Source organism: Paroedura picta, chromosome 5 (genome assembly GCF_049243985.1).
Source record: "Paroedura picta isolate Pp20150507F chromosome 5, Ppicta_v3.0, whole genome shotgun sequence".
NCBI lineage: Eukaryota > Metazoa > Chordata > Lepidosauria > Squamata > Gekkonidae > Paroedura > Paroedura picta.
The window spans coordinates 42,591,895-42,618,143 of NC_135373.1; the positions used below are offsets into that span (position 1 = coordinate 42,591,895).

A 26,249-nucleotide genomic window follows, 5' to 3' on the forward strand; every position below is an offset into this window, starting at 1 on the left:
AGTTTGCCAGTATTGGTGCATAACTCTGGAGCCAAGTAACATATTACAGCAGCCATTGAACTATCCCATGGCCTCCGATGCCATGCTTGAAGGAAATGTATCCAGCTAAAAATCTGCTCCATAGGATGTCTTGTTGGCCACAGGCCTAGGTGCCTTTAAAGGGAATGAGATTGATGGAGGACAGGTTTATCAGTGGCTGATAGCCATGGCGACTCAAGGGAATCTCCACATTCAAAGAGTGTATATCTCTGAATTCCAGATGTGGAAAGCAACATCAGGGGAAGGCCTGGACCTCCCAAGGAAATGGTTGTTCATTGTGAGAGATTGGATGCTGGACTTGATGGACCACTGTTCTGATCCAGCAGGGTGGTTCTTATGTTTTTATGGAGCATGTCCATGGCTGTTTGGGCTGTCCAAAAGGCAAGGGGTGGAGGAGAACAAGGTAGCCTGGTGTTGCCACAACTTGCTGTAATTTTACATTGCTAAATTTTCCTCTAAAACAGCATTGGCTTTGAGAAACCTTCAGGTAGAGAAAAGCGGTACATAAGAACCAACTCTTCTTCTATTCTTTTTTTTAAATCTTATTATTTGGTATTATTCTAAATCAGAGGTCTCAAGATTAATTTGTGCATGAGGGCTTTTTGCGCATCCTTAAGGGATTTGCATTTCTTCCCTCCATTTCATCACCCAACACAGCCATCCACGATGCTGGAAGAAGAATAGGGTTGGCAAGAGATTTGGGGATGGAGGCCAGGGAAGGCAGAATTTGGGGAGGAGGGGAGCTCAGCAGAGATGTGATTCCGTAGACACTTATCTGCATAGATGCCATTTCCTCCAGGGGAACTGATCAATATAGTCTGGAAATCAATTATAATTTCAGGAGAACTCCAGGATTCACCTGGAGGCTGGCAACCGTAAAGAGGTATTTTTTCTTCTACTCTTTAGATGCAAAAACAGCCATGAGTGCCATAGCTTGCCATCCATGGGGGCCCTCCCTACTTGTAAGATGCCCCAGACTGTAATCTAGCTCCGGAAAAACTGATTGCACTTTACAACAGGGACTGTTGGCTGCAGTTATTCTTGCTCAGTTTGTTTTAATTGTTTTCATTTTTTAGCTTACAGTAATTATAACTTTAAATTTTAATTAAATGTTTTACTATACGTTGTGAGAAATTGATGTACACCGCCCTGAGCTGGCTTGCTGGGAGGGCGGTATAGATAGATAGATAGATAGATAGATAGATAGATAGATAGATAGATAGATAGATAGATAGATAGATAGATAGATAGATAGATAGATAGATAGATAGATAGATAGATAGATAGATAGATAGATAGATAGATAGATAGATAGATAGATAGATAGATAGATAGATAGATAAGAGTTTATGGCATTTCCTAGAGAAGCATGATGACACACCTGGGTTTTTATCTGTAAGTGATATCATGCCATAGGCCCAATGGCCATTAAAAAAAAAATTCTTCCACTCTGATCAGCAGTAGAAACAGGAATTAGAGGCAGGGGGGGACAGGTAACCCTTGCTGAAAATGGTACATTCTCCTGCTGAACATATTTGCAAGGACGTTAATTACTCATTTAGGAAATACATTGTTCCTTGGCTGTCTTTAGGTATTCTTGCAGGCTGTGTGTTAAAGATGGTCTAGACCAATTCTGCTCCACCAGGAATGCTGCTTGGAATTGTAACTGATGGGTGGAACTAAGGAGAACACCTGTGGCTTGCCAAGGATGAAACCTAGCAGGTGGATGAGTTTTTGCACTGTCGTAAGCGAATTCTGCTGTAGGAGTAGCTTGACCCAGTTATTCTAGCACTGCTTGAGGAAGTATCCTAGCTATTTGTCAAGCTCCTGGTTTGCTTGTTCTGACAGCTCACTTTTCAGGTGATAAACAGTAGCAGCGTGAGGCTAAACTACTGGCAGATGGCAGATTTCTTTCCAGACCTTGGCAATAAATTGAGAGCTCTGGTCAGTGTCAATATGTTCAGGGAGGCCATGGAGACCTGTTTGTAATAAGAATCTGGGCTGATTCCATTCCTCTGGGAAGATACAGTACCACCAGGCTATGAATAGATCTTTATGTTGAATTGGCCCAACACTGTCAGAACAGCCTAATCAAGAACTGAGCAATTTATGCTGGGGAGGACAGTGACCCAAGGGTCTGGACCAATTTCCAGAGAGCAGTCTTGGCAGGGCAGCCTCTGAGTGCGGCCATCGGATAGCTTGGTAAATACAACCATGGTCCTATTCAGACTGGCGAGCACTTCATGGCTGAGTTACATTGAGGCAATGCCCCTGGCCAGACCTTCCCCATTGAGTACAAGGAAGTCCAACCCCAACTCCTGTTTGTCAGAAGGGTAGAAGAAGAATACTTTGTACTGGTTTATGGACCCGCACAATGCAGAACGTGCAAAACACTGAGGTTCAAGATGACATTTTAAAGGAAAAGCTTGTGGTTTCTTGACAGCCATAGAAGGGTTTCCTGAATGGGTGGGAGTTAATTAATTTGATTAATTTATTTAGTTAATTTTTAACATTTATTAAACATTTATCAGATGATATGACCATATATGGTCATGTTGATGGCCAATTATGGGGTTGGAGGGGGTGGAAATCGGAGGGGCCCTGGGTGGGTGTGTACACAGCTATGCTGCCCAAACCATATTCTGCATGATTGTGCCACTTCTGGGCTTTCTCAAAGCCTGAAGAATGATTCAAAGTTGAGGAAGGCTGGCTTAGACAGAATGGGACAGTCCAAAGTAGAACTGCAATGATTATTCTAGGGCTTATCCTGCATTACCTTCCCTTCTAATTCCACTAACTGTATTGTTAATAGCAGCGGTGCTTACCCTGTCATGTCTTACATCCCGAAACAAAAAGGAGAAAATATCTTGACAGTCAAGAACCTAAAAAGATCAACACCAAGGAAATGAACTTAAGCTTATACAGGATGGAACACCATTATAAAAATATAATACCAGTATTCATTGATCAAGTTAAAAACCCAATGCTTTGAGCATGGCCTCAATAAAATCAATACATACATGCATACTAATGCCTCCACAGACCAGACACGTTTCGGCATTACCATCTTTATCAATGGTCAGGCATCAAATAAAGCCAGCATACATAAAATATACAATAATTTTTACAGCGAGTTGGCTCCTTTACACTAAAAGATATATTCAGAACCCTATGGACCTATAGTCAATTCTGTGGACCTGAAGGCCAGATAAAACTATTTGAGACCTCTAATATTTCAAAAAACAGGAGCCATCCTTCATCCAGAGTCTGCTGTAGCAGACTGGAAGAAGCTTGGCTCCTGATTACAAGACACTTATTGGACACTGAAAGTGCTTGCCTTGACCAGAGGCTGTTTTAAACACATGCCCCACCTCTGATACACCTTTATAGTAAATCCTGCCTTTGGGTAGTTTGTTGTTCCCATTGTCAATTAATTCTGTACTGCTGCATCATTCACTGGATGTCTTATGCTTTTATTCTGTAACCCAACTTGCATCTTGGCAAAAAAGGGTCAATAACAGGTCCACAATGCTGGGGGCAGACCTCCAAAGAACAGAAGTTCAAAGCTAAGCAGAAAGTCAGAGTCAGCCAGCAGTCAAAACAGAAGTCAGGATCTTCAGAGTAAGCCAAGAGGACAGGCAAAAGAAAGCAGTTCTGGGTCTTGCAAGCTTCTTTCCACCATCACCACTCCAGGTGTTCTTCTTTGCTGACACTGGAGGATGCCACGGTGCAGAGGAGATGGCTCCAGAAACTCTTCCGGCATCAAACTGAGCCTTAGGAGAGGGCGGTATACAAATGTAATAAATAAATGGTGCACATGCACCGAGCATTGGTTCTGGTGCTGATGGACTCTGGGTTCAGTCCCCCACAGCACCTGACATTGTTTATGATGGTGGTTTCTTCTCCAAACCAGTTTAAGCATTTGTGGGGCCCATAGCACCAGAGTCTCAGCCTCACCTGCCTCACAGGGTGCCTGTTGTGGGGAGAGTAAGGAAAGGCGATTGTAAGCTGCTTTGAGGCTCCTTCGGGCAGTGGCTCTTCTTCGTCATCATCGTCTTCTTCTCCCATATTGCCCAGAGCTCCAGTTAACATCTGCCTCACCAGCCTTGCCCTCTGTGCTCCTGTCTTCAGTGGTGAGGTGGATGGCAGCCAGACATCAGCAGTCACCTTGCTTGGGGCTTTCTTGGCACCAGCATGGCTTTTCTCCAGCACCAAGTCAAAACGTGCCTGTTCAGCCAGGCTTTTAACAACCCTCTTGTTTGCTTTGAGTCTGGCATGGTCATTTGTTTTTATTTTAGAAGCCACCTTGGGCAGGTTCCCTGGAGAGACAGCGTAAAAAATTGCTAGATAAATAAGTCCATAGCAGATATACTGCATATATCAGGGCACAGGCAACAGAGAAAGAAGGCACTACGAAGGGAGGCCTGTAACAAACAATGCCTGATCAAAGAGAAATTAGTCCATTCAGAGTGGCTGAGGGCCACTCCTAGCTGTGGACAGATGAGTAGAGTAAGATATACCGATTCAATCCAGTGAAGTGTGAGGCATGAGAAGCAGGACTCATCAAAATCCCTAAAGATAGGATGCCAACTCTAGGTTAGGAAATTCCTGGAGATTTGGGGGTACAGCATGTGGAAGGCAGGGCTTAGGGAGAAGAGGGACATTCACAGGGGATAATGCCATCGGGTCCACCCTCCAAAGTGGCCATTTCCTCCAGAGGAGCTTATCTCTCTAGTCTGCAGATCACTTGTAATTTGGGGGGCAGGGGGCCGGATCGACCAACGTGGCTGGTGGGGGATGGGGGGCTCTCAGGGAGCCATGTGATGTTGGGGGATGACGTTGAGAAGCTTTGCTTTGAACCATAATGTTTTGTCCAGAAATCAGACCTTCTTACACACACACACACACCACAACCCCCGATGTGCCAACATCACTTCCGGGTTACATTAGCATGTTGCGTTAAATGCGGCACTCTTCCAATTTGAGGTGGAGCTGAGGGGGTGAGGTGCATCTAGAAAGTGGGGGACCCCAACCCAGACCTGTGGACCTGGCCGCCCAGGGGGGATAGGCCCCTTGTGGCAGGATTTGAGTCCAGTGTATGTATGTATAAGACTTTATTGTTTCCAGCCACAGGACATTACAATGTTAGCAATATCATAGCAGCTGATATAAAAAAAAGCAATAGAACAATTAAAACAATATATGCAGTGGTCCATAGATAATGAAAGACGATAAGAATTCGGGTCTCTACCTTTCTGGTGGCGTAAATTTGGCTCGAATTTTCCTTGCTGCTAGTGCAAATAATAACTGATTAGGGGGTTGGTATCTGATAATAAAAATATCATTTTGTCTAAATTCGCAGGGAAGTTCTGGTCATTCAAAAATCTCTCAATATATTTGGTTCTCGGGTCCAGGTATAGTGGACAATCCAAAAGGTACAAAAGGTACCCCAGAAAAATGGCCTGGGAGTGATTTGAGTCCAGTGGCACCTTACAGATATCCAGAGTCTGACGAAGGAAGCTTTGACTCCCAAAAGCTTATGCCTGGAAATTTTGTTGGTCTTTAAGGAGCCACTGGACTCAGAACTTGTTCTTCTACTTCAGACCAACATGTCGACCCACCTGAAACTATCAAAGGTAGCCAAGAAAGTCTTCTTGCACCAGTACATTCCATTCCATAAGTCACTCTATGAAAACAAACAAAGCAGCCAATCACAAGTTATTCACTGCCCATTTCTGTTTTTATGGTCTGTCTGAAGGCACTGACCTGCTGTTTCTCATTTCTTTCCCCAGGCTCACGTGAGCAGGGCCTCCATAGACTTCTGCTGCCATGGACTGGAAGACCTTGCAGGGCCTGCTGAGCGGGGTGAACAAGTATTCCACAGCCTTTGGCCGTATCTGGCTCTCTGTCGTCTTTGTATTCCGGGTCCTGGTTTTCGTAGTGGCCGCTGAACGGGTATGGGGAGACGAGCAGAAGGACTTTGACTGCAACCACCGGCAGCCTGGTTGCACCAACGTCTGCTATGACCACTTCTTCCCCATCTCTCACATCCGCCTGTGGGCCCTGCAGCTCATCTTTGTCACCTGCCCCTCGCTGCTGGTCATCATGCACGTGGCCTATCGCGAGGACCGGGAGAGGAAGAATAGGCAGAAGAATGGAGAAAACTGTCCCAAGCTCTATAGCAACACAGGCAAGAAGCACGGTGGCCTTTGGTGGACTTACCTCCTCACCCTCTTCTTCAAGTTAGCCATTGAGATTGTCTTCCTCTACATTCTTCACAGCATATGGAACAGTTTTGACCTGCCACGTCTGGTCAAATGTCAAAACTTGCCCCCGTGCCCAAATACCGTGGACTGCTATATTGCACGGCCCACGGAGAAGAGGGTGTTCACGTACTTCATGGTAGGAGCCTCTGCTATCTGCATTGTCCTCACCGTGTGCGAGATCTTCTACCTCATCTTCAAGCGGGTGGTCCGGTCAGCGCAGAAGTGGAAGAAGAACAAGAAGTCCCTCTCGTACAGCAAGGCATCCACCTGCCAGTGCCATTTGCGGCTGGAGCAACCGCTGGATGGAAAAGTAAAGCTGACACCCCCGGAGGCCCTCAGAGCCTCTGCCCCTAACTTGACTTTAATTTGAGGGGATGGGAGGAGCCCCAGATGGCTGACGGTTCCATTTTCAGAAATGTAGACTAGGGAAAGATGGTTTGGAACGGAGGCCACCCCTCCACAAAACATTGCCAACTGGCTCTTCCACCAGGGAGCAGCACCACCATGTTGCTAAAGCTTTAAGACTAGGACATGGTCCTTTCATTCTGTTTACATGAAGCCGCGGCTGCTCTTGAGAGGAAGCGCACGCACGGCTCAGACATTCCAGCACAAAATGTTGTTTGTGTGCCTCTGGAGGATGTTGCAACCCTTTTAAATCCTAAAATATATATATATTTGCATTCCAAATGGTTTTATGTCCCTGGCTTGTAAAGATATGACTAATAGATAGTTGCCAAGAGAGCTACATCTGCCTAACATGTGTTGCGGTCTTCAGAAGACCCCGTAGAAGATGGGACTGAGCTTCGGTTCCTTCTTCTGACTCATATAAATGTTTATAGAGTGCTGCACGGGGCTGCTAAGACAGGGCTTAGTTGGCTAATTAAGAGAGATTGATGGAGCAAACCTCATTTGGCTTTCCTTCCCCCGCAGGCCAGCCTTCTCCAAGACAACCTTGATGTCCAAAACTCAAAGCCACACAAATCAACTGGACATGCCTGTGGATCTGCCACCAAACTTTCACCTGAAGGCGATTCAAAAAGAGACAAAGGATCTGAGACAGTTTGACAGAAGCCACCCAAGATGCCATAAGCCAAACTTTTTGCAGGAAGGAAAGGGCTGTTTCATCACTACCCTTGTGTTCACACGAGTGTAACAGCAGTAGATGCCTCTGTTGAGGGGACTATCCAAGAGCAAGCACCTTATTTCTGAACTGGCTACACACTGTTTATACGCAAGACCATGTTTCACCTAAAGGAAGGCTTATGAGTTACGTCTTTGCTATGCTTTCTTGGGAGGAAGCAAATTCCATTTCCCGTGGTAGAACAGGAGCACCCTGGAAAGGAATGAAGAGGGATTTACTCTAGTAGCGGTTAAACTCACCTCTGGAAACTCACCTCAGGACCTACAGTGAAATTTCAAAAAGATTTGGGATGTTCCACTTCAGGGGAGATAAGGTTACCAAGTATTCGGAGAATGTTTTATCTTTTTAATACAGGTTTAATTGGATGTGATTTATCTGGTGATGTCATTTACCTCTACACCATGAAAAGCTTCCACTGCCAATTTTCACCCATTGAGCCATAGTTAAGGTTACTGGACATTCTTCCAGGGTTTCCAGTCCTCCCCCCACCCACCCACCAGTGGGTGCAGGGGCTGACCTGCTCCCCACCTCGGAGCAGTGGTGGAAGACAAATAAAAATGGCCAACAGCTTGACATCACTTCTAGGGGAAAACCCAGAAGTGATAGGAGTCCTCTCTAGGAATTGACAGAATCTCTGATAAAACCATAGAGTTGCCATCTGGCAACTGTGTTGGCATACCCTAGGAAGAGTTTCAGTGGAAGCTGAAAGACTTCTTATAAGGATAGGAACATTCTGAGGGCAGGGGGATTGTGCGCATCATGAGGCAGCAAAAAGAGTGGTCCTAAAGTGAAATATGGATGCCAAACATCTGAGGAACAGGGCAGGAAGGCAAAAAAAAAAAAAAAAGTTTTGATCAAACTATAGAAACCTACATTGTTTTTTTTCCCTCTCCCACCATCATTCAAGGGTAGCAGGCAAAGCAGAAGCCCTAGTAATGTCCCTAGCAAATAGACATTATTTGCCTCACTATCTCGCTAGTAGAATCTTTTACACAGGAGTCTGCCCAGGGCAATTTTCTTTTATTTGTATAGGGCATTGGGGGGAGGGATCAGATTTACACATTCTAACATGCAAATCAATCATCTTTTATGACCAGGTTAAACCACACAGCAACGGTGCATCTGAAAGGAGCTATATATGCCATTCTAAAAAGGTATTCAAAAGAAGCTCCTTCTCTGGGAGAGAATGGCCATGTTTTTCTTCCGGCATCTTGAATACTTTCTTTGGATCCACAATGCAGCAAAAATTTAGTGGTTGCTTACGGCCTCCCATGTTAGCAGTCACCCGGTGGTCCTTCAACCTTGATCACGGCAAAGGGCTAGAATAGCAAGGGGATGTTAGAATGAAGTTTAAGACCTGTGGTACTAAGTTTCATTCTGAGTATAAGCTTTCAGGGGAGAGCCTATGGTATTAGTTCCTAACTCCTGAGCTCCTTTCTACCCAGACTACCAGAAGGTTCTCTGTTCTAGGTGTTCTGCCATGAGATTAACCAGGGCAACAGATGGCAATGCACTGAATGAGTTGGCCTGCCCAACTCTATGTTCTTAAATGGAAGCCAACTGATATTGAGTCAGACCACTAGTCTGTCTAGCCGAGGGCTGCATTCTAGGGCTAGTAGAGCTGCTAAGAGACATTCTCCTTACCCATTTTCCCTCTGCAATCCAACAACCTGTTTCTTCTTCTCTTTTTAAAGACATTCGGTTCTGTTTCAGATCCATTCCTTTCTAATCAAGAGAAATCTGAAAAGAAGGGAAGCAGGAAGGAGGGGAGATTCCACAAAATGTCTTATTTTCATTCCGCAGTTGCTCGGAGGCAGGCAGCGTCTTCCAAAACCTTCTCCTGTTAGAGCACCTATGGAATGCAGCGCCCCTGGAAAGGATTAAATCCCAAAGGGGTGCATAGAAGCATAGCAGAAAACCCCAGGGAGAAACGAATGAGACATTCTTCTATGGAAAGAGAATAAGAGGAATTATTGAATTCTGGAAAAAGAAGTTCTGCTCCCCATCATTAGGCTAATAGGGTCTTTCATCCCTGTTATCTGTGTCTGGAGATGCCAAAGGGGTTTTCTGCATCTGGAGCAGAGGCATCTACATGCATTGTGGGTCTCTCCTCAATGTCCGAGGCACGGGGCTCTCGTCTGGCCAAGAAGAACCAGCACTTACCCACAGCCTTGGTGATGTTCTTAGTATCTGAGAGAGCCAGTGGACCAATCGTTCCTCAGACAGCAAGGAAACCGTGCCCAGCTGTTAAACTTTGTTTAATCTAGATTTCATGCTTTGTAAACATGCTTTCTGCAACCACGTAAAGGAAAGCTTATCTTTCCGCACTGAAAGCACTCAGTCAGTCAGCTTGCTATCAGTGCTCGTAGCCAAACAGCAACATGCACCGTGGCAATTGTTTCCGTAATCACTAACCACTTGAGCTCCCCAAAATCCCCATCTGAACGTACCGCAACCTTTCGTGAGCTCCTTCTAATAGGTGCAGAATAATGATTAACAGGGTGGTTTTTTTTAAGGACCTGTAGAATAAGAATGCATGCTCCATTTCGGCAGGACAAAAACAGGATCTACTTGCAAAAAGAAGAATACGGTTGCCAGTCCTGGACTGGAAAAATCCTGGGGATTTTTTTTTTGTGGGGGGGAGGAGAGTCTGGAGAAGGAAGGGGGGAGCTCAGCAGTGATGTGATGCCACTGAATCAAATCTCAGAAGCTACCGTTCTCTCCAGGGATCTCTGTAGCCTGGAGATCTGTTGTAATTCCGGGAGACCAGCCTGGAGGCTGGCAACCCTATGAATGCTGCCCAGAATGGAAGAAGAAGAGCTGGCTTTTATATCCTGCTTTTTGAATACCCTGAAGGAGTCTCGAAGCAGCTTACGATTGCCTTCCCTTCCTCCCCTCACAACAGACACCCTGTGAGGGAAGGGAGGCTGAGATAACTGGGACTGGTCCAGACTAGCTGCATGTGGACAAGAAGAAGAGAAGAAGAGTTGGTTCTTACATGCCGCTTTTTTTACCCGAAGGAGGCTCAAAGAGGCTTACAGTCGCCTTCTCTTTCCTCTCCCCACAACAGACACCCTGTGAGGTGGGTGAGGCTGAGAGAGCCCTGATATCACGGCTCAGTCAGAACAGTTTTATCAGTGCCATGGGGAGCCCAAGGTCATCCAGCCAGTTGCATGTGGGGAAGTGCAGAATCGAACCCGGCCTGCCAGATTAGAAGTCTGCTAACCAGTACACCAAACTGGCTCTCCTAACCACTACGCCAAACTGGAGGAAGGAGGATTGGGGAATCAAACCCGGTTCCCCAGAGAAGCAGCCACCGCTCTTAACCACTACAGCCTGCTGGCTCTCTACAACTCTGCGTACACCACCTAAATCTCGACACCTAATTCTCTGAGTAAAACTGCCAACATTCCCCGCTATTCCTGTACCTTCGGTGATCAGCCTGAAGTAGATGCAGTTCAGTGAGAGGAAGTTTCACCTGCCAGAGTTCCATACATCAGTGAGGAGACAGGGGGGCACAGCGGTAAGAATACTGGTCTAAGGGAAAATGGGGGTTTGAAACCTCTCTCTGCCAAGACCTTGGGCCTCTCATACCCTCCCAACTTAATCTACCTCACAGAGTTGTTATGGATAAAACAGAAAACAGAGCACCACATATGCCGCCCTGAGCTGCTTGGGAGAAGACTAGTAGAACAATGCAATAGATAGGAGAAGGGAGCTGCAGAGAACCTGATAACCCTAGTCATTTGCTGTGCTATGAATGAACTAAAATGAGCTCACATTCCCGGTGCTGAAGGAAATTTAGCCTGAAGGGATAGAAAAAGCAGTGATTAAGCCCATACCTGAGTCTATCATCCATTTGTCCTGGACTGTCCCCACCCTCCCAGGTAAACACTGTGGTGTATTTGGCAATTTCTGGGTCCAGGAAGTTCATGCTTTCTCTCTTTGTTGCTCTGGCTGGGCTCATTCCCTGCTGAGAACAAAGAGAGCACTGATGAGACCTGTTCTTCAAAGGGGGTAAAAACAGGTTGTGACTTCTCCATAAGACGGTTGGGGGAGAGACCATCAATCAATGCGGCTTTGTTTGTTTGTTTAAATGCTTTCTAATCTGCAGAAGCATATGGAATGCAAAGGCAGAAGGCAGAAGGGACAAGCTCAGGGAGAAAAAATTCAGATGAATCAGGTCGGAGGCAAGGAATGGCTGAGAGCAGAAGCTGAACCAGATGAGGTGCAGGAATTCAACAGCCTGTCAATAGGGATGGGGGGGTGTCAATTTGGGGGCAGCTCAAGGAACTACTTGCAAGAGAGTAAGGCGCACTAGTATCCTGATTAGCACAGTTAGGTCGAACTTGTCAGGGTTGGGATACTAGGCAGGGTCAGCCCTGGTTAGTACTTGGATGGGAGACCTCCAAGGAAGATGGGAATTGCTTTGCGGAGGTCTGGGAGGCTAGCCAGGAATCAGTTGCAACTTGATAGCACATTCTTCATCTTCAAAAAATGTTCCTAACGCTTGCCAATTCTGGGTTAGGAAATCCCTGGAGATTTGGGAGTGGAGACTGGGGAGGTTGGACTTTGGGGGCCTCAGTGGAGTATCGTGCCATAAAAAACCACTTTCAGGAGCTGCCATTTTCTCCAGGGGAACTGAGCTCTGCAATCTGGGGATCAGTGGGAAATCCAGAAGGTCTCCAGGCCCCACCTGAAGGCTGGCAACCCTAATACACCTACTGGGTCTGTGGACTCCCAAATCAAACAAGTTGTGATGCATGATTAGGATCAAGATTATGGAATACATAGAGAAGGGGCTTCAGGTTTCCAGTCTGTGCTGTTTGCTGAACCTGAGTCCCCTGGGATACAGGTGAGTTTCCGCAACATGCCCATTGCTCTGCCACCCCGGGGTGGTCTCAGGCTGGGCAAATGGAGCAGGGAAAGGCAGAAGCCCCTTCTCCAAATGCTCTGTAATCCTGATCTGAATCAAGGAACTGAAGAGAATCCTCAACTTGTGGTTGAGGCTGGCACCAGGTAGAGATTCACACCCCAGCTGTGTACTCCCTAAAGCAGGAAATGGGCAAACTGTGGCCTTCCAGATGTCCATGGACTACAATTCCCATGAGCCCATGGGAATTGTAGTCCACGGACATCTGGAGGGCCACAGTTTGCCCACCCCTGCCCTAAAGCACAAAGAGCATTCCCGAAGCACATTCAGAGAAATGGAAACCAGTCCAGTTACTCAGTATCCTTTTGGGGGGACATGCAATGTAAAAACTCAAAGCTTTAATTAAAAAAAAATTATGACGAACATTTTTTTTAATTACTTCTATATACCACTCCAGAGGGGGGGGTGAACATGGTGAACTATGTAATGCGAAAGGTCAAATAAATGTTACTTTGTTTGTACAGAAGCATGTCAAGTTATTAAAATGATGGGGAGGGGGGGACAGGAATGGAGCCTGGGGAGGAGGGAATTGGAGGTTTATGTTCGATTGGCGGGGAATGACTGGGAAATTCCAGTGCCCAGCCCAAATCCCCCTCTCCTTCTAGAACATTGTAAATCCTGAAGGGCTACAGCCTTAATCTGAGAAAATCTCCAGCCAGCACTGACAGGTTAGTAACCCTAGACAGAACACCTGCACAAAAGCAGAGGAGGGGACAGGGAACACTCATCATGGGGTGGGGGTGGGGATTCGCTCCCATTCAGAGTTATGGGGGGGGGGTATTGTCATTTCTCCCAGCAGTGAATTGTACCCACATTGCACACCCTTTTGCACACCAGCTCAACCAGCCCAGCCATCAGTGTCAATCCTTATCCCAAAGTTACCAATTCATCTTCCCAAGTGCCCAGTATTGCTCTTTCATGCCGGAGGCTGTTAACTTTGGAAGCCAGCTATGGATGTAGGTCTGGCCCAGTAGATTTATACCCTTTCTCCCGGATGTTCAAGAGCCAGAAATCCTGAACAATGGATCTTCACGCCATTGGTCAGTTTCGGTTTAATTTCTGTGAAAGAACACTTGTATAATGTTATGGTTGGGGGTCACCACAACATGAGGAACTGTATTAAAGAGTCGCGGCATTAGGAAGATTGAGAACCACTGAGTTAGGGGATGATCCTAAGCAGGTCAGGTCTAGCCACAAACAAGTCTCTTGTTATTGAATCAGGCTTACTCCCAGGAAAGAGTTTGAGGACTGGAGCCCTCCTGTAGCATAAAATAAGGGCAAGGATTCTGGTTCAAATGCCACCTCAACCTGAGGATACCTTGGTCTAGGCAAAGCCCAGTTCTTTGAAAACAGTTCCCAAAGACAGAAAGAAAAAGGTATCCCTCAACACACATACTTTGCTTGCTTGTGGGAAAGAAGGGGGAGTGGTTGGATGGGCCAAATAGCTTCTTACCTTGTAAACGGTAGGAACTGTACCCATATAAATTGCTTCCCAGGGTTGCAGCCAAGGAATTGCTGGGAAGGTCTGACAGATGAACAATAATTGGGTATATGGAGAGCAATGGTGCATGTAGTGAAAAAGACAAATGGTTTACTGGGAGCGTAAGGAAACCTGTACGCAGACCAGGATTGCCAGATTTCATCAGATCTCAAAAACCATGCCGGATCAGCCCTGCTCAGAGTCGAATGGCCTACACAAAGGCCAGCACTGACTGGCCACCACCGGTATCACCATACATCAGGCGTGACTTGACATTATGTTCTACCCCCAAATAAGCCTGTGCCATGAGGAATGATTTGAACAGAGGGCTGCTAATCCCCAATGCTGCATTTCCCACGAGTATTTTGACAGCATTCCTTCTTGAGAAGGATCTCCTTGTTTGTTTGCCTTGTCTCAAGAGTCTGTCTCCACTAACTATGCAGGTAGTCTTGTACAGCCACACCTGATTGTCTCCCTAGGACTAGGAGATTATCTTGCCTACCACATAAACCCTGATTGGCGGCTGAGGTTGTTCGTATGGCTGATCCAGGAAAGGGAAGGGAGCAATCCTCCAAAGGGGAAGAAGGGCATTTGAATGTCACGCAAAGAGGAACCCACTTTCTTTTTTATTACTTAAGGTTGAACACTCGGAGCCGCCTTATGCCGAGTCAGACTGTAAAAGTCATTCTTGCTTCTTCGGACTGGGACCAGCTCTGCAGAGCCTCCTGATCCTGTCCCTGGAGAGGCTGGGGATTGAACCTGAGACCAACTGCATACAAAGGAGATGTTCTACTGCAAGCAGCAATCCCTTTCACAGGAATGTGAACACCCAAGAGGCAACCCGCACTACTTACAGTCCCTATACTTGCAGGGGGGAAATCTTTGCAGGAAGGAGGACAGACCCAGGCTTAGCTCCTGGGCCCAGTGTCCTCCTCCACCAGGCATCCAAGCTGGAGTGGGGAAATCCCATACCACCACCACCCCATGCCAAGTCCGGTGTGATTCCTAAGCCCAGCAGCCTCTTCTTCGGCTGCCATGCCTAGTGCAGCAGCTCCTAGGCAGCCATACTGCCAATGCAAGGTCCAGCTGAACTGAATCCCCAAGTGCATTTTTTTTAATTTTCAATTTTTTCTGCAAACCTAGGAGGTCCCCCAAGTTTGGAGAAAAATCTCTTATAGCCTCTGTGTGTCCCCAATGCACAGATTTAGCAATCCACATATAAAGTTGCTTTATAATGTCAGATCTTTGGCCTATCAAGATCTACCTTGTTTCCCCAAGTAAGTTCTCCAGGGTCTCAGAAGGAAGTCTTTTATGTCTCCTATAACTTGATCCTTGAAACTGGAGCAAATTCCAGGACTGAATCTGAGAAATTCTGAATGCTGCAGGAACAATGCTCTACCCCTGAGCCACAGCTGGTTTCCCTTGTTGGATATCCTTTATTTGTTCTCTTCTTTAAGGTATTGTTGCTGCTGGTTTTTTCCCACCTTTTTGGCTGTTGATTGCATGTTGTGTATATGGTTGGTTATGGGATTAAATCTTTGGTCTACTTTTAATACTGATTTGTATTATTGTACAACACTTTAAGCACATTTTTGTAGAGAATTAATGTATGAAATATTTTTAAATAACCAAGAGAAAGTAATAGCACCAAATGAGAAGGGAGACATGAATTTTTACCATCAGAATCTTTTCTGCTTCACCTGGAAAGCTGTTTCTGACCCCCAAAAGTTTTGTGGTTCATTTAGTAGCTAATACTTCACTTCCAGCGGGATAAGACCAGCTCCATCAGATTACCTCCAACTCTCTGGGCCACTCAGCACTCACCATCCCACAGTTTCAAGGCCACACCTAGCACCCACATCTTTCTTTAGGGCTTGCCCGGTTGCTAAGCTTCATTAAGTTTTCATTCCGTCAAACCAAGTGCCAACCTGTCCCAGGAACTCCAGTCCGGAGCAGCATCAATAATTTACTAAGCCCTTAATAAATATTACAATAAGTGGAAAAGATTTCCATTTCATTGACTCTGAAAGAGGGCTTGAAGACTCTTCCATACTTGGGAAGGGCAGGTTGCCTTCCCCTCCTCCTCCTCACCTCTTTGCAGGGTCTGGAATGGCTCAGGCATTAACCCTTCCCCTCCAAGATCTTATCTTGCTTCAGGTCAAGGAGCGAATACACCCATGGACATCAATTATCTCTTCTCAACTAAGGTTGCCAACTCTAGGTTGGGAAATACCAGGAGATATTTGGGGTGGAGCCAGAAGTAGGTGGGATTTGGGCCAGGGAGGGACCTCAGTGAAATATGATGCTATGGAGCCCACCCTCCAAAGCGGCCATTTTCTCTGGGGGAACTGATCTCTGCTGCCTGGAGATGACTTATAATTCTCAACTCAGCCAGAGAGAACTTCTCACTGGTTTCCAGATGGTCTTGGTGGAAACTGGTGTCAAATTGCAGCTGACCTCTGGTGACCCCCCATGGGGTTTCCAAGGCAAGAGATGTTCAGAGGTGGCTTGCCATCGTTTGCCTCTGCAAAGCAACCCAGGACTTCCTTGGTGGCCTCCCATCCAAATACTAACTAGGGTTGATCCTGCTTAGCTTCTGAGGGCTGAAGAGATTGGACACACCTGGGCCATTCATTTACACCATTAAAAAAACTTCATAATAGACTAAAGGAAACACAGGCAGACCATCCTCTCCTTAAACTGAGAGACTCTGGATTCTCTGAAGGAACAACATGATAGCCAATGGGCTATCGTGGTTAGATGTGGGAAAGACCCAGATTCACACAGGAATACTTGGGGGCTTTTCGCACGCCTTCAAAATCGCACAATGGTTGCCAATTGAAAACGCTACTGATTTGCCATTATGCACAACGTCGTTGACAATCTGCCACACACCTGAAACCGATCCGCAAAAAGCGCTTCCTTGTAGCGCTTTCAGGGAAATCCCCAAAAGTGGATTCACCCTCCGGAAAGCGCTACACTCCTGCAACCAATCTGCAACACTAGCGGGAAAGTTCTGTGCATTACCATTGTTGTGGTTTCTACAAAGTCCCTCCCCCTGGCTCTCTCCTCTGATCTTCCGGCAAAGCGATAGCCATTTTTTTTTCTCCGAGCGAGCGGGGCTCAACCCACCAGCGAGCCTCTGTTTAGAGGCTTCCCCGACTTCAGTCCCTCCCCAGAGCTGTTTAGTCACTAAGCACAGAGAAGCCCGTTTGCTGATGTATTTTCCCTTTATTTTTTACACTGTTTTCGGCCGAAAATCGGGCCCGTGAGGGGGGGGATTTTTTTTTTTACTCGGGAGGAGCGTGGCAACGATGAAATGACAGCTCAAACACACCTGCCAGCTGGATGGGTCTCTCCGTTGCAACGAATCAACACAGATTCGTTGCAATGGGTGTGTTTAAAAAAAAAAAACCTTTCTTAAAGGGAAAGGGGCTGTTTGGGAGCATGCTAACGGCTGCCCATTGGCTGCTTGACGGCCAGGGGCGGGACGAGCTTGGCAATAGTGCTTCCTTTCTAGCGATTTTTGCTGAGACCGGAAGCCTTTGGGAAACGATAGAAACGCAACTGGATTCCACTACAAAGTCAGGTATGCATAATGACGAATTCCACTATTTTAAATGGCGATTTTTCATTCAGCAAACAATTTGCTATAAGGATCCCGGTGCGGAAAGCCCCTTGAAGCTGCCTTATACCGAATCAGACCTGATTGGGCCATCCCGGTCACTACTGTCTTCTCTGACTGGCAGTGGCTCTCCAGGGTCCACTAAAGGTACTTCACATCACCTGCTACCCTATAATTTGAACAGGAGAATCTGGGGATTGAACCTGGGACCTTCTGCATCTGAGCAGATGCTCTACCACTGAGCCATGGCTCCTCCCCATCAAATCATATCCCACCCCCACCCACGGCCATGAAGTGTGCCATGTGACCTTGAGCCAGTCAGTCTGCCAGCTAACCTAACTCACAGGATTGTTGGGAGGATAAAATGGGAAAGGGGGCACCATGTATGCCCCCCTGAGCTCCCTGGAAGATAGGATTTTAAAATGCACTAAATAAAATAAATTCCCAAAGAGGCTTTCTCTGTGAACCCTACCAAGTTAAATACAGTCCCTGGCTAGAATCACATCTTCACGAGGAACTCACCAGATGACTTCAAGACACAGCCCTATTATCCTCAGTTCTTCCACTGGCCTCCTTGACAGGATTGTCGTAAAGTTCACAACAAAATTAAAATTCATGAAGCCTTATGCAAACCCCAAGTGGTGCTGTTTCTTTTGAATGTATCTGGGCATCTGTGCTGCGGTTTGCAAAGAAAATGATGACAAAGAGGGACCCAAGGAAGAGACACCTTCCGCCTGTTAGCACCTTACCTGGAGCCTGCCAAGTATTTTTAGAGTGGCCAGTGGTAGGTGGATCTTTTGCTCAGCAAGGGTTCTGATTGGTCATTAGCCACTGTGCAAACTTTTTTTTAAAGGTTATTTCATCAGCAACTGCCACAGCAGCACAAGTCTCTTTACTGTCTGACTGGAGGTAAGTTGTGGAAGCCATTTTGTGGCTGGCTTTGTCAGTTGTGGGAGCCATTTTATGGCAGCCATTTTGTGGCTGGCTTTGTCAGTTGTGGGAGCCATTTTATGGCAGCCATTTTGTGGCTGGCTTTGTCAGTTGTGGGAGCCATTTTATGGCAGCCATTTTGTGGCTGGCTATTTCTGTTGCGGGAGCCATTTTATAGCTGGCTCTAACTGTTGCGGGAGATATTTTATGGCAGCCATTTTGTGGCTGTGCTCACCACACTGTGTCAGAATTTCAAAGGTGCCTGCAGGCTCCAAAAAGTGGGGGACCCCTGCTCTAAGAGACTTCAAGCTGTATCATCTGCAATGCAGTATTTTGATGTAATGGTGGTGGGATTTTTTAATGCTTTTGGACAGCTGCTTTGAGAAGATATTTCACCATGAGGGATATAAAGTTTACATAAAGAAATACCATAGGAATGTCAAGTGGCTGCAGGAACCAATGGAAACATTTATTTATCTTCTTTATTGACTTTTTCTTTGAGGCTTAAGGCAGATTACAGAGTTATACAAGCAATGCAATAACGACCAGTATAATACTGATGGCCAACCATGAAATAAAACTGCATTACACAGTTAAAGAGCTCTGAAATATAAACAGTACAGCACCTTTCACAAACCTGGATTTCACAGAACAAAATTTGAGTCCAATGGCACCTTTAAGACCAACAAATTTTTATCCGAAGTGCGCGCTTTCGTGTGCATGCACACTTCCTCAGACAATTGCACACAAAAGTGCACACCTTGAATAAAACTTTGTCGGTCTTAAAGGTGCCATTGGACTCAATTTTTTTCTGTTACTTCAGACTAACAGTTCAAGAACAATGATTCAGTTTGCTGGATTTCTTTGACAACTCTACCCAGCGTTCTCTGCGACACCGCAAGAAAACTTGGCCACACAGTTCAGATCACAGAATGCATCTGCTTAGGCCTGCAAAATACCTCACACTGTCCTTCTGAGCAGTGTAAGATTGAGCACCACACCCCTGACGGCTCCATGGGCTTGTTTCGTTCTGCATAGAACCCAGCCCACAGCTCCCTAATTCCATCCTCAGCACATCCATCCAGAAACATTCGAACACCACTTGTCGTGATGCTGCCCTGTTTGAACAGAGCTGTCCTTTGGAACCTATTTTAACATTTGTTAGGGCTCAACATAGCCCAGGCTAGCCCAATCTCATCAGCTCTTGGAGGCCAAGGAGGGTCGGGCCTGGCTGGTATTTGGATGGGAGACCTCCAAGGAATACCAGAGTAGCTATAAAGAGGCAAGCAATAGCAAATCTCACCTCTGGTCACCTTTCGCCCTGAAAACCCTATGGGATTGCCATAGGTCAGCGACAATTCAATGGTACTCTTAACCACCATTAATTAGGGAAATATATCTCCGACCATGTGCAGAGTATTTTCCTTTCACCACCAAGCAACTGTAACCGGCTGCAACATCAACACACAAGATCATAAGAACTGTTATGCTTGATATGACTGGGGTTTAATCCAAGTGTTTTATTGTATCTGTTTATAGCATGGCTTTCTCACTGGGACTTCAGGACAATGACACGTTTCTCCTACTGTTTGCCTTCTGCCTCAGATATGCAGAGGTGTACTGCCTCTGCACATGGAGGTTCCCTGTTTACAAGAAAGTCTTCCGGAGGTTGAAACATCGCCTTCCAGCCCAGTTTGGAAACCTAGAATATCTCTGTTAGGCAATTTGGTCTTTGCACTTTTCCTCTGGCATGCCCTTGAGCCTTTGCTTCATGCAAATCATTCCCCCCCACAGACCCTTTCCCACTTTTCAAAGGCAAAGGAGCTCTGCAGGTGCAACAATGCTTTCAAGCAGAAGCTCCCAACGATCCAACCTGGGAACAGCCTGATGTAAAAGTTTAATGGTGTCTTATGGCTCTCTCCATATTTAATTGCATAGCAGCCTTCGCATCAGTCTGTTCCCTAAACTCAGCAAAAAAGGTTTATTTATGAGTCAGACTGACAGAGCGAGTGCTGTCTATTTAAAACAGCAGACGCACTAATTTTTTTTGGACACCACCATTTGGAAAGTGAAATCTTTTTTTTATTATTTAAAAAGCAAATTTTTGCTGTTCTAGCACCACCCAGTGGAAAGCTGGGCGGAATCTCGCCTTCTGAGAGTCTGAAGGCATTTTCAACCATTGCAAAATGCTCTCGAGAGTCCCATTTCCCCAAGTTTGTTCAGAAACAGCCAGTGTGCTTATAGACAGGGGTTACTGGAATAGGTGATCACGTCCATGGAGTAGGGAAGAAGCATTAGTGAAGAGCAATGCAAATAGGGCACTAGATGGAAGGATGAATTACATCAGATGGCAGGTGCAGGATACCTTTATTTAATTAAAGCTTCTGACAATTAAAAACTCCCTGCAAGCAGAAAGGTAGCACCTCAGGGAGAAAACCACAAAGCCAGTCTGGGTCTGGTCTGTGCAACAATGTTTTTGGGAATGCTTAGCCTTCTGCATACAGAAAGTTTGAGCATGATGAGGTTGGGGGAGAGGAACCTCAGCAGGCTATAATATCATAGAGCAGGGGTAGGCAAACGGTGACTCTCCGGATGTCCATGGACAACAATTACCATGAGCCCCTGCAAGGTGGCAGAGGCGCATGGCAATTGTAGTCCATGGACATCTGGAGAGCCACAGTTTGGCCACCTCTGCCAGAGAGCCTGCCCTTCACTTGGAGGATAGCAACCCTATTTGGCAGGCCCACTGCTTACCCAGTTAATGAAACATAGTGGCAAATCCAGAAAGCCTACCACTTCCCTCTGCAGTGAAGTCACAAGGTGGTCTTCTACCAGCTCCCCCTGCTCAGCCTCCCTCTGCTATATGGAAGTATTAATCTTGACCTGCCTTACAGGGTTATCATTAAAGGCTGCAAGAGAACATCAATTATATGCTTGAAACACCTAAATCCCCAATAAAAAACAGACTGTTGTGTTATTTCCTCCCAAGCCTGCGTGGTGTAGTGGGTAAGAGAGGCAGCCTCTAATCTGGAGAGCCAGATTTGATTCCCTTCTCTTCCACATGCAGCCAGCTGGGTGACGTTGGGCTAGTCACAGTACTGTTAGAGCTGTTCTCAGAAAGAAGTTCTCTTTGAGCTCTCTCAGCCCCATCTACCTTGCAGGCGTCTGTCGTGGGGCGAGGAACGGAAGGCAATTGCAAGCCGCTTTGAGATTCCTTCAGGTAGTGAAGAGCGGAGTATAAAAACCAACTCTTCTTCTGTTTCCAGTTGTACCTATGTACCTATGGGAGAGAACCAGAAGGTTGTGAAGTGGTATGGACATAGTTATCCTTTTTTCACAAGAATGCAAAAACATAGCAGTAGAGACAGTGGGAGGTACTGACAAGTTAGGTGGGTAGGGGAATGGGGAGATAAACAGGCAATTCAGTGGACTGGGGAACAGGAAGATCAAGCCAATCAAGAGAAGAGGAGGAGGCCATCCTTTCCCCCACAAGTCCTCAAGCCTCTCCACCATGCCTCAGGGCCCACATTTTTTATCCCTCTGTATCCCATCCACATCTTAGCATGGGCCTCAGAATTAAAGATAGCGAACAGATAGCGAAAGGACATGTTTGAGTGCATGAAAGGAACGGGACAGCAGCTCTTCCAACCATTGGGCAGAAAGCCCATCTGGACCCTGGATAATTACAATCCCTGATAATTACAATCGCATCCAACAACCCAAATATCCAAAGCATCAGGCAACGGCTGTCCAACTGGTAGAGCAAGATGGTCTCTGTCCTCCTTGCTCAGTCATGTAAACCGCCCAGCCATTGATGCTAATGATTTCGAACCTCTTCGTCTCGCCAAAATAATATTTCCAATACTGAACGGCAAATATGGGAAACTCCTTTCAGTAATGCTGACAAAGATTCGTTTGGCAATAGACCAGCCCGTCCTCAAGTGCTGCCCAGCCCTTTGCTAAACCCGGCCAGACGGGTGGACTAAGCAGTCCAGCTTGATATGATCAAGTCCATATTTCCTCCTTCCTCCTACTCTCTTAAAATTCAACTCTTCCAAGAGGATTTGGAGTTTCTAGACAGATCCCATCAACACAACTACTGGAACAACCAGTTTACTTGTAGACAGAGTTTACCGGAAGAAGCATCCATGAAGATCAATGCAAATGGGGCAACAGATGATCGGATGGATTGCATCATTTCAGATAGCAGGTGCAGAATCAGGGGCAGTTTATCCATGTAGCATGTGCTATGGGTCCCATGCTTCCAGGGGTCCCACACAGAGCCTTCCCCCCCACATAGATCTGGGAAGTAGCATCTTGCCAATTTGTAGCCATTTCAGATGATTTCCTGTTACCCCAAGTATATATTTGGCTTGACTGCTTTTCTACCCTGAGCTCCACCCTCCACTCTATTTTTTCTGAGCTTCTCCTTTCTGGCCAATTTCCCTCTTCAGAGATGCATGGCAAACTTCCAAAAGCAGGCGTGTAGGTTTTTTTGGTTTTCTCCACCTTTTTTTACCCCCCCCCACCTCTGCAATAAGGCAGTTAGTTCATTAGGACGTTACTGTTGGGACTTTTAGACTTGGCTTGGTCCTGAGTCCCTGCAGAGAAACAGAGCTGCAGGGTAACAGAGCACTTTGAAAGTATGCAGTTATTAGTTAGCTTTGTGGCTGAGGCACAGATCCAGACTAACAGAGCTTTGAGGTTTAAGAGAGAATAATCTTTACTGGGAAAGATTATTTGCAAGCATATAGCATATCCATCTGTTTCAGCAGAGCACAAAAGCTTAATGAGTAGTAACAAAAAGTAGTTACAAAATAAATGCATTGCAAACCCCCTATGGCTAGGCAGCAAGCAGACTACATGCCACACATCACTAGATGGAGAGAACAGAGAGCCTAATGAGGGCTACTTGCTTTGGTAAAAGCACACACACTGAGCTGCTCTTCCTGGAGAAAGAGGAAGTGGGCAGGAGCCCTCCTTAAACAAAGGAATCCCCAAAGCCCATGCTGGGGACCTTTCTACCTCTCATTGCTACAATTCACAGCACTGATCATCCACACCACTAGTGAGCACACAGGTGCAAAGAAGGAGGAGGAGTTGGTTCTTATATGCCACTTTTCTCTACCAGGCATCTCAACACGACTTGCAATCACCTTCCCTTTCCTCTCCCCACAACACACACCCTGTGAGGTAGGTGAGGCTGAGAGAGCCCTGAAATTACTGCTCGGTCAGAACAGCTTTCTCAGTGCTGTGGCAATCCCAAGGTCACCCAGCTGGTTGCATGTGGAGGAGGAGTGGGGAATCAAACCCAGTTCACCAGATTAGAAGTCTGCACTCCTAACCACTACACCAAACTGGATCTTAAACAGCTTAACAACAGCCCTTCAGGGTTGTTTTCAGCACATTACTTGTTGATTGCAATTCCAACGGTTTCAGTTTCACCAACACTCTTGCTTGTCCATTCTGTAAGATTGCTGTTTACTTTGCAAAAGCCACTTAACCTTTTTAAACTTACTTTTTCCCCCATGTTTTATAAAAGCTCATTTTATTTTGTAAAGCTTATTTCCCTCATTCTTTTGTGTGTTGGTCTGAATCTGGACCTTGGGTTACATAGGGTTAAAGATCTCAGTGCTTAATACCCTACAACAGCAATCCCCAACCTGTGGGCCGCGGACCACATGTGGTCCTTCGACTAATTGGAGGTGGGCCCCGAAGGATGCCTTCCCCCTCCCCCCCGGCCCTTTACTTCATCCCCCCCCCCCGCCCTTTACAACACGCTTCATTGTTGTGGCGTGTCTGTATCTTATTTTGAAGGGATGTTTAAACATTACCATAGCGATCGGACAGCGCTAAGGCAGTGGTTGAGAGTAGAGGAGTAAACTACCCCCCCCCCACCGGGCCTCAGTAAAAGGCGTTGAGTGGTCCCCGGCGTTGAGTGGTCCCCGGTGATAAAAAGGTTGGGGACCACTGCCCTACAATGTGCCTCTTGGTTCCATGCTAGCAAGCAAAGGCTTTTGCTAGTTACAGGACCTACAGGTGAATAGCGATCTGGGTAACAACTCCCTGTCTTTACTGATTTTGGAAAATAACCAGTTTAGGCACCCAAGAAACAGATTCTACAACTGAAGGAGAAACTTTTAAAAGTGTTAATAAAGACATTATTGCTGGGGTGGCCACAAGCCCAGGGGGGCCTGGAGGTCTCCTGGGTGCATTCCCCGGAAAAAACCAGCAACTTTGAGAAGTGACTCTATGGTATTACATGCCTGCTTGGATCCCTCCCCTTTCCAAACTCCACCCTCTTCAGGCACAACCCACACATCTCCAGGAATTTCCCAAGCGAGAGTTGGCAACCCTAACCCACTGCGGATTTCTGAAATCAGCCCCAAAGCAGCAACTCCTTGGTCAATGGGTTGCTGTTGCAGCTGCTCACCAAAAGGTGGCACTGTGTCCTTACGTGTCAGAATATTCTGCTTCCTTTGGGTCCCACCCTGGGAGATGAATGTCGCAAATGATGCTGAGTTTGTTACAGGCTTGTTTATTGTAAACTGTGCTTGACCATTGCATAATCCAGGTAGTATTTTATAGCAGCCAAACTGAAATCGAGAGTGTGCCTTTCAAACTATATTCTCAGCAGAGAAGAAGAGTTTGGTTTTTCTATCCTGCTTTTCACTACCTGAAGGAGTCCCCAAGGTGGCTTACCATCGCCTTCCCTTCCTCTCCCCACAACAGACACCCTGTGAGGTAGGTGAGGCCGAGAAAGCTCTGACAGAACTGCTCTGTGCGAACAGCTCTGACAAGACTGAGGCTGGACCAAGGTCACCCAGCTGGCTGCATGTGAAGGAGGAGTGGCCATGCTGTGAGAAAGGCGGTAGAGGAGGCAGAACTTAGAACGGTAGAGGAAGTACAGAACGCTGCTTGGTGGCAGGGGCAAATTGCATTATGTGGGCAGCCATCCCTGGTAAAACAGAAAATGAAGTTAACCAGGGCCTTCCCCCCTTCCCCCCCCCCCCAAATGCTTCCAAATGCTACTGAATTCTTATTTTGCTCTTCTACTATATAGACCAACATGGCTACCCACCTAAAATGACCACCTGATCCTTGACTTGGATATGCCAAGTATTGAACCTGGGACCTTCTGCATGCCAAGCAGATGCCCCACCATGGAGCCAAGTCCCCTCCTGAACCTGGGCTGGTTCTGTACTTACTCCCCCCCCCCTCATTGTCGATCCTGCTGAATTCAGATCAGTTTGAACCCGGGTCTTCCTCCTTCCTTTTCCCAAATTGAAACAGACTGTGTTCTACACTTTTATGGCTGCTCTCTCCTTCCTGTTGATTAGGAAGCTCAGAGGGGGAGGGGAGCGCTGGTCACGAAGCTCCAGCCGGTATTGAAGGAGACCACGGCAGGAGAGGGATTTATTTCCTGCCATTCTACAGCCAAAACAAGCAGGGGGCGCGGGGAGATGGAGCACGAGGCTGCTTGTTTATTTTTCTTTTCCTTAGCAAGCAAGGGGGGGAGAATCCAAAAGGCAAATCTCAGCACATAGAAGTGCGGGGTTGGAGCACAGTTACTTTAGAAGTGAGGCCAAAAATAAGTCTTGAGAGGGAATGGCAACTGGGAACCAGGCAATCTTTGAACTGACATCCTGACCAATCAGCGGCAGACTGCTTCACTACGTCAGCATTGGAGGCACCAGGGAGGAAGTTAATCCAGCAAAATGCAGAACATCTACACTTATTGCTGAGGCTTTTGGAGCAGTTTCCTCAAATGTAACAACTTATATCTGCTGCTGGATATCATGAGGGAAACCACAGATCAATCATAGACGTTGCAG

The 26,249-nt window shown here is 46.5% G+C and overlaps 1 protein-coding gene and 1 long non-coding RNA gene across 3 annotated transcripts in view; one reads left to right on the forward strand and one right to left on the reverse strand.

Moving 5' to 3' along the window:
* The window catches only part of GJB3 (gap junction protein beta 3), a 32,574-nt gene extending 19,832 nt beyond the window's left edge, over positions 1-12,742 (forward strand). For both annotated transcript variants that reach the window (XM_077337495.1, XM_077337496.1), the window contains exons 2-3: positions 5,832-6,615; positions 7,236-12,742. In XM_077337495.1, the coding sequence (XP_077193610.1) occupies positions 5,869-6,615; positions 7,236-7,370 (882 nt within the window). In that variant the 5' untranslated portion in view covers positions 5,832-5,868 and the 3' untranslated portion in view covers positions 7,371-12,742. The remainder of the gene's footprint in view (positions 1-5,831; positions 6,616-7,235) is intronic.
* LOC143837542 (uncharacterized) lies at positions 2,651-5,925 on the reverse strand. Its single transcript, XR_013231008.1, has 3 exons — positions 5,806-5,925; positions 5,661-5,725; positions 2,651-4,358 (listed from the first exon to the last, which is right to left on the reverse strand). It is a non-coding gene; the product is annotated as an uncharacterized LOC143837542 (long non-coding RNA).
* Positions 12,743-26,249: the final 13,507 nt, after the last annotated feature.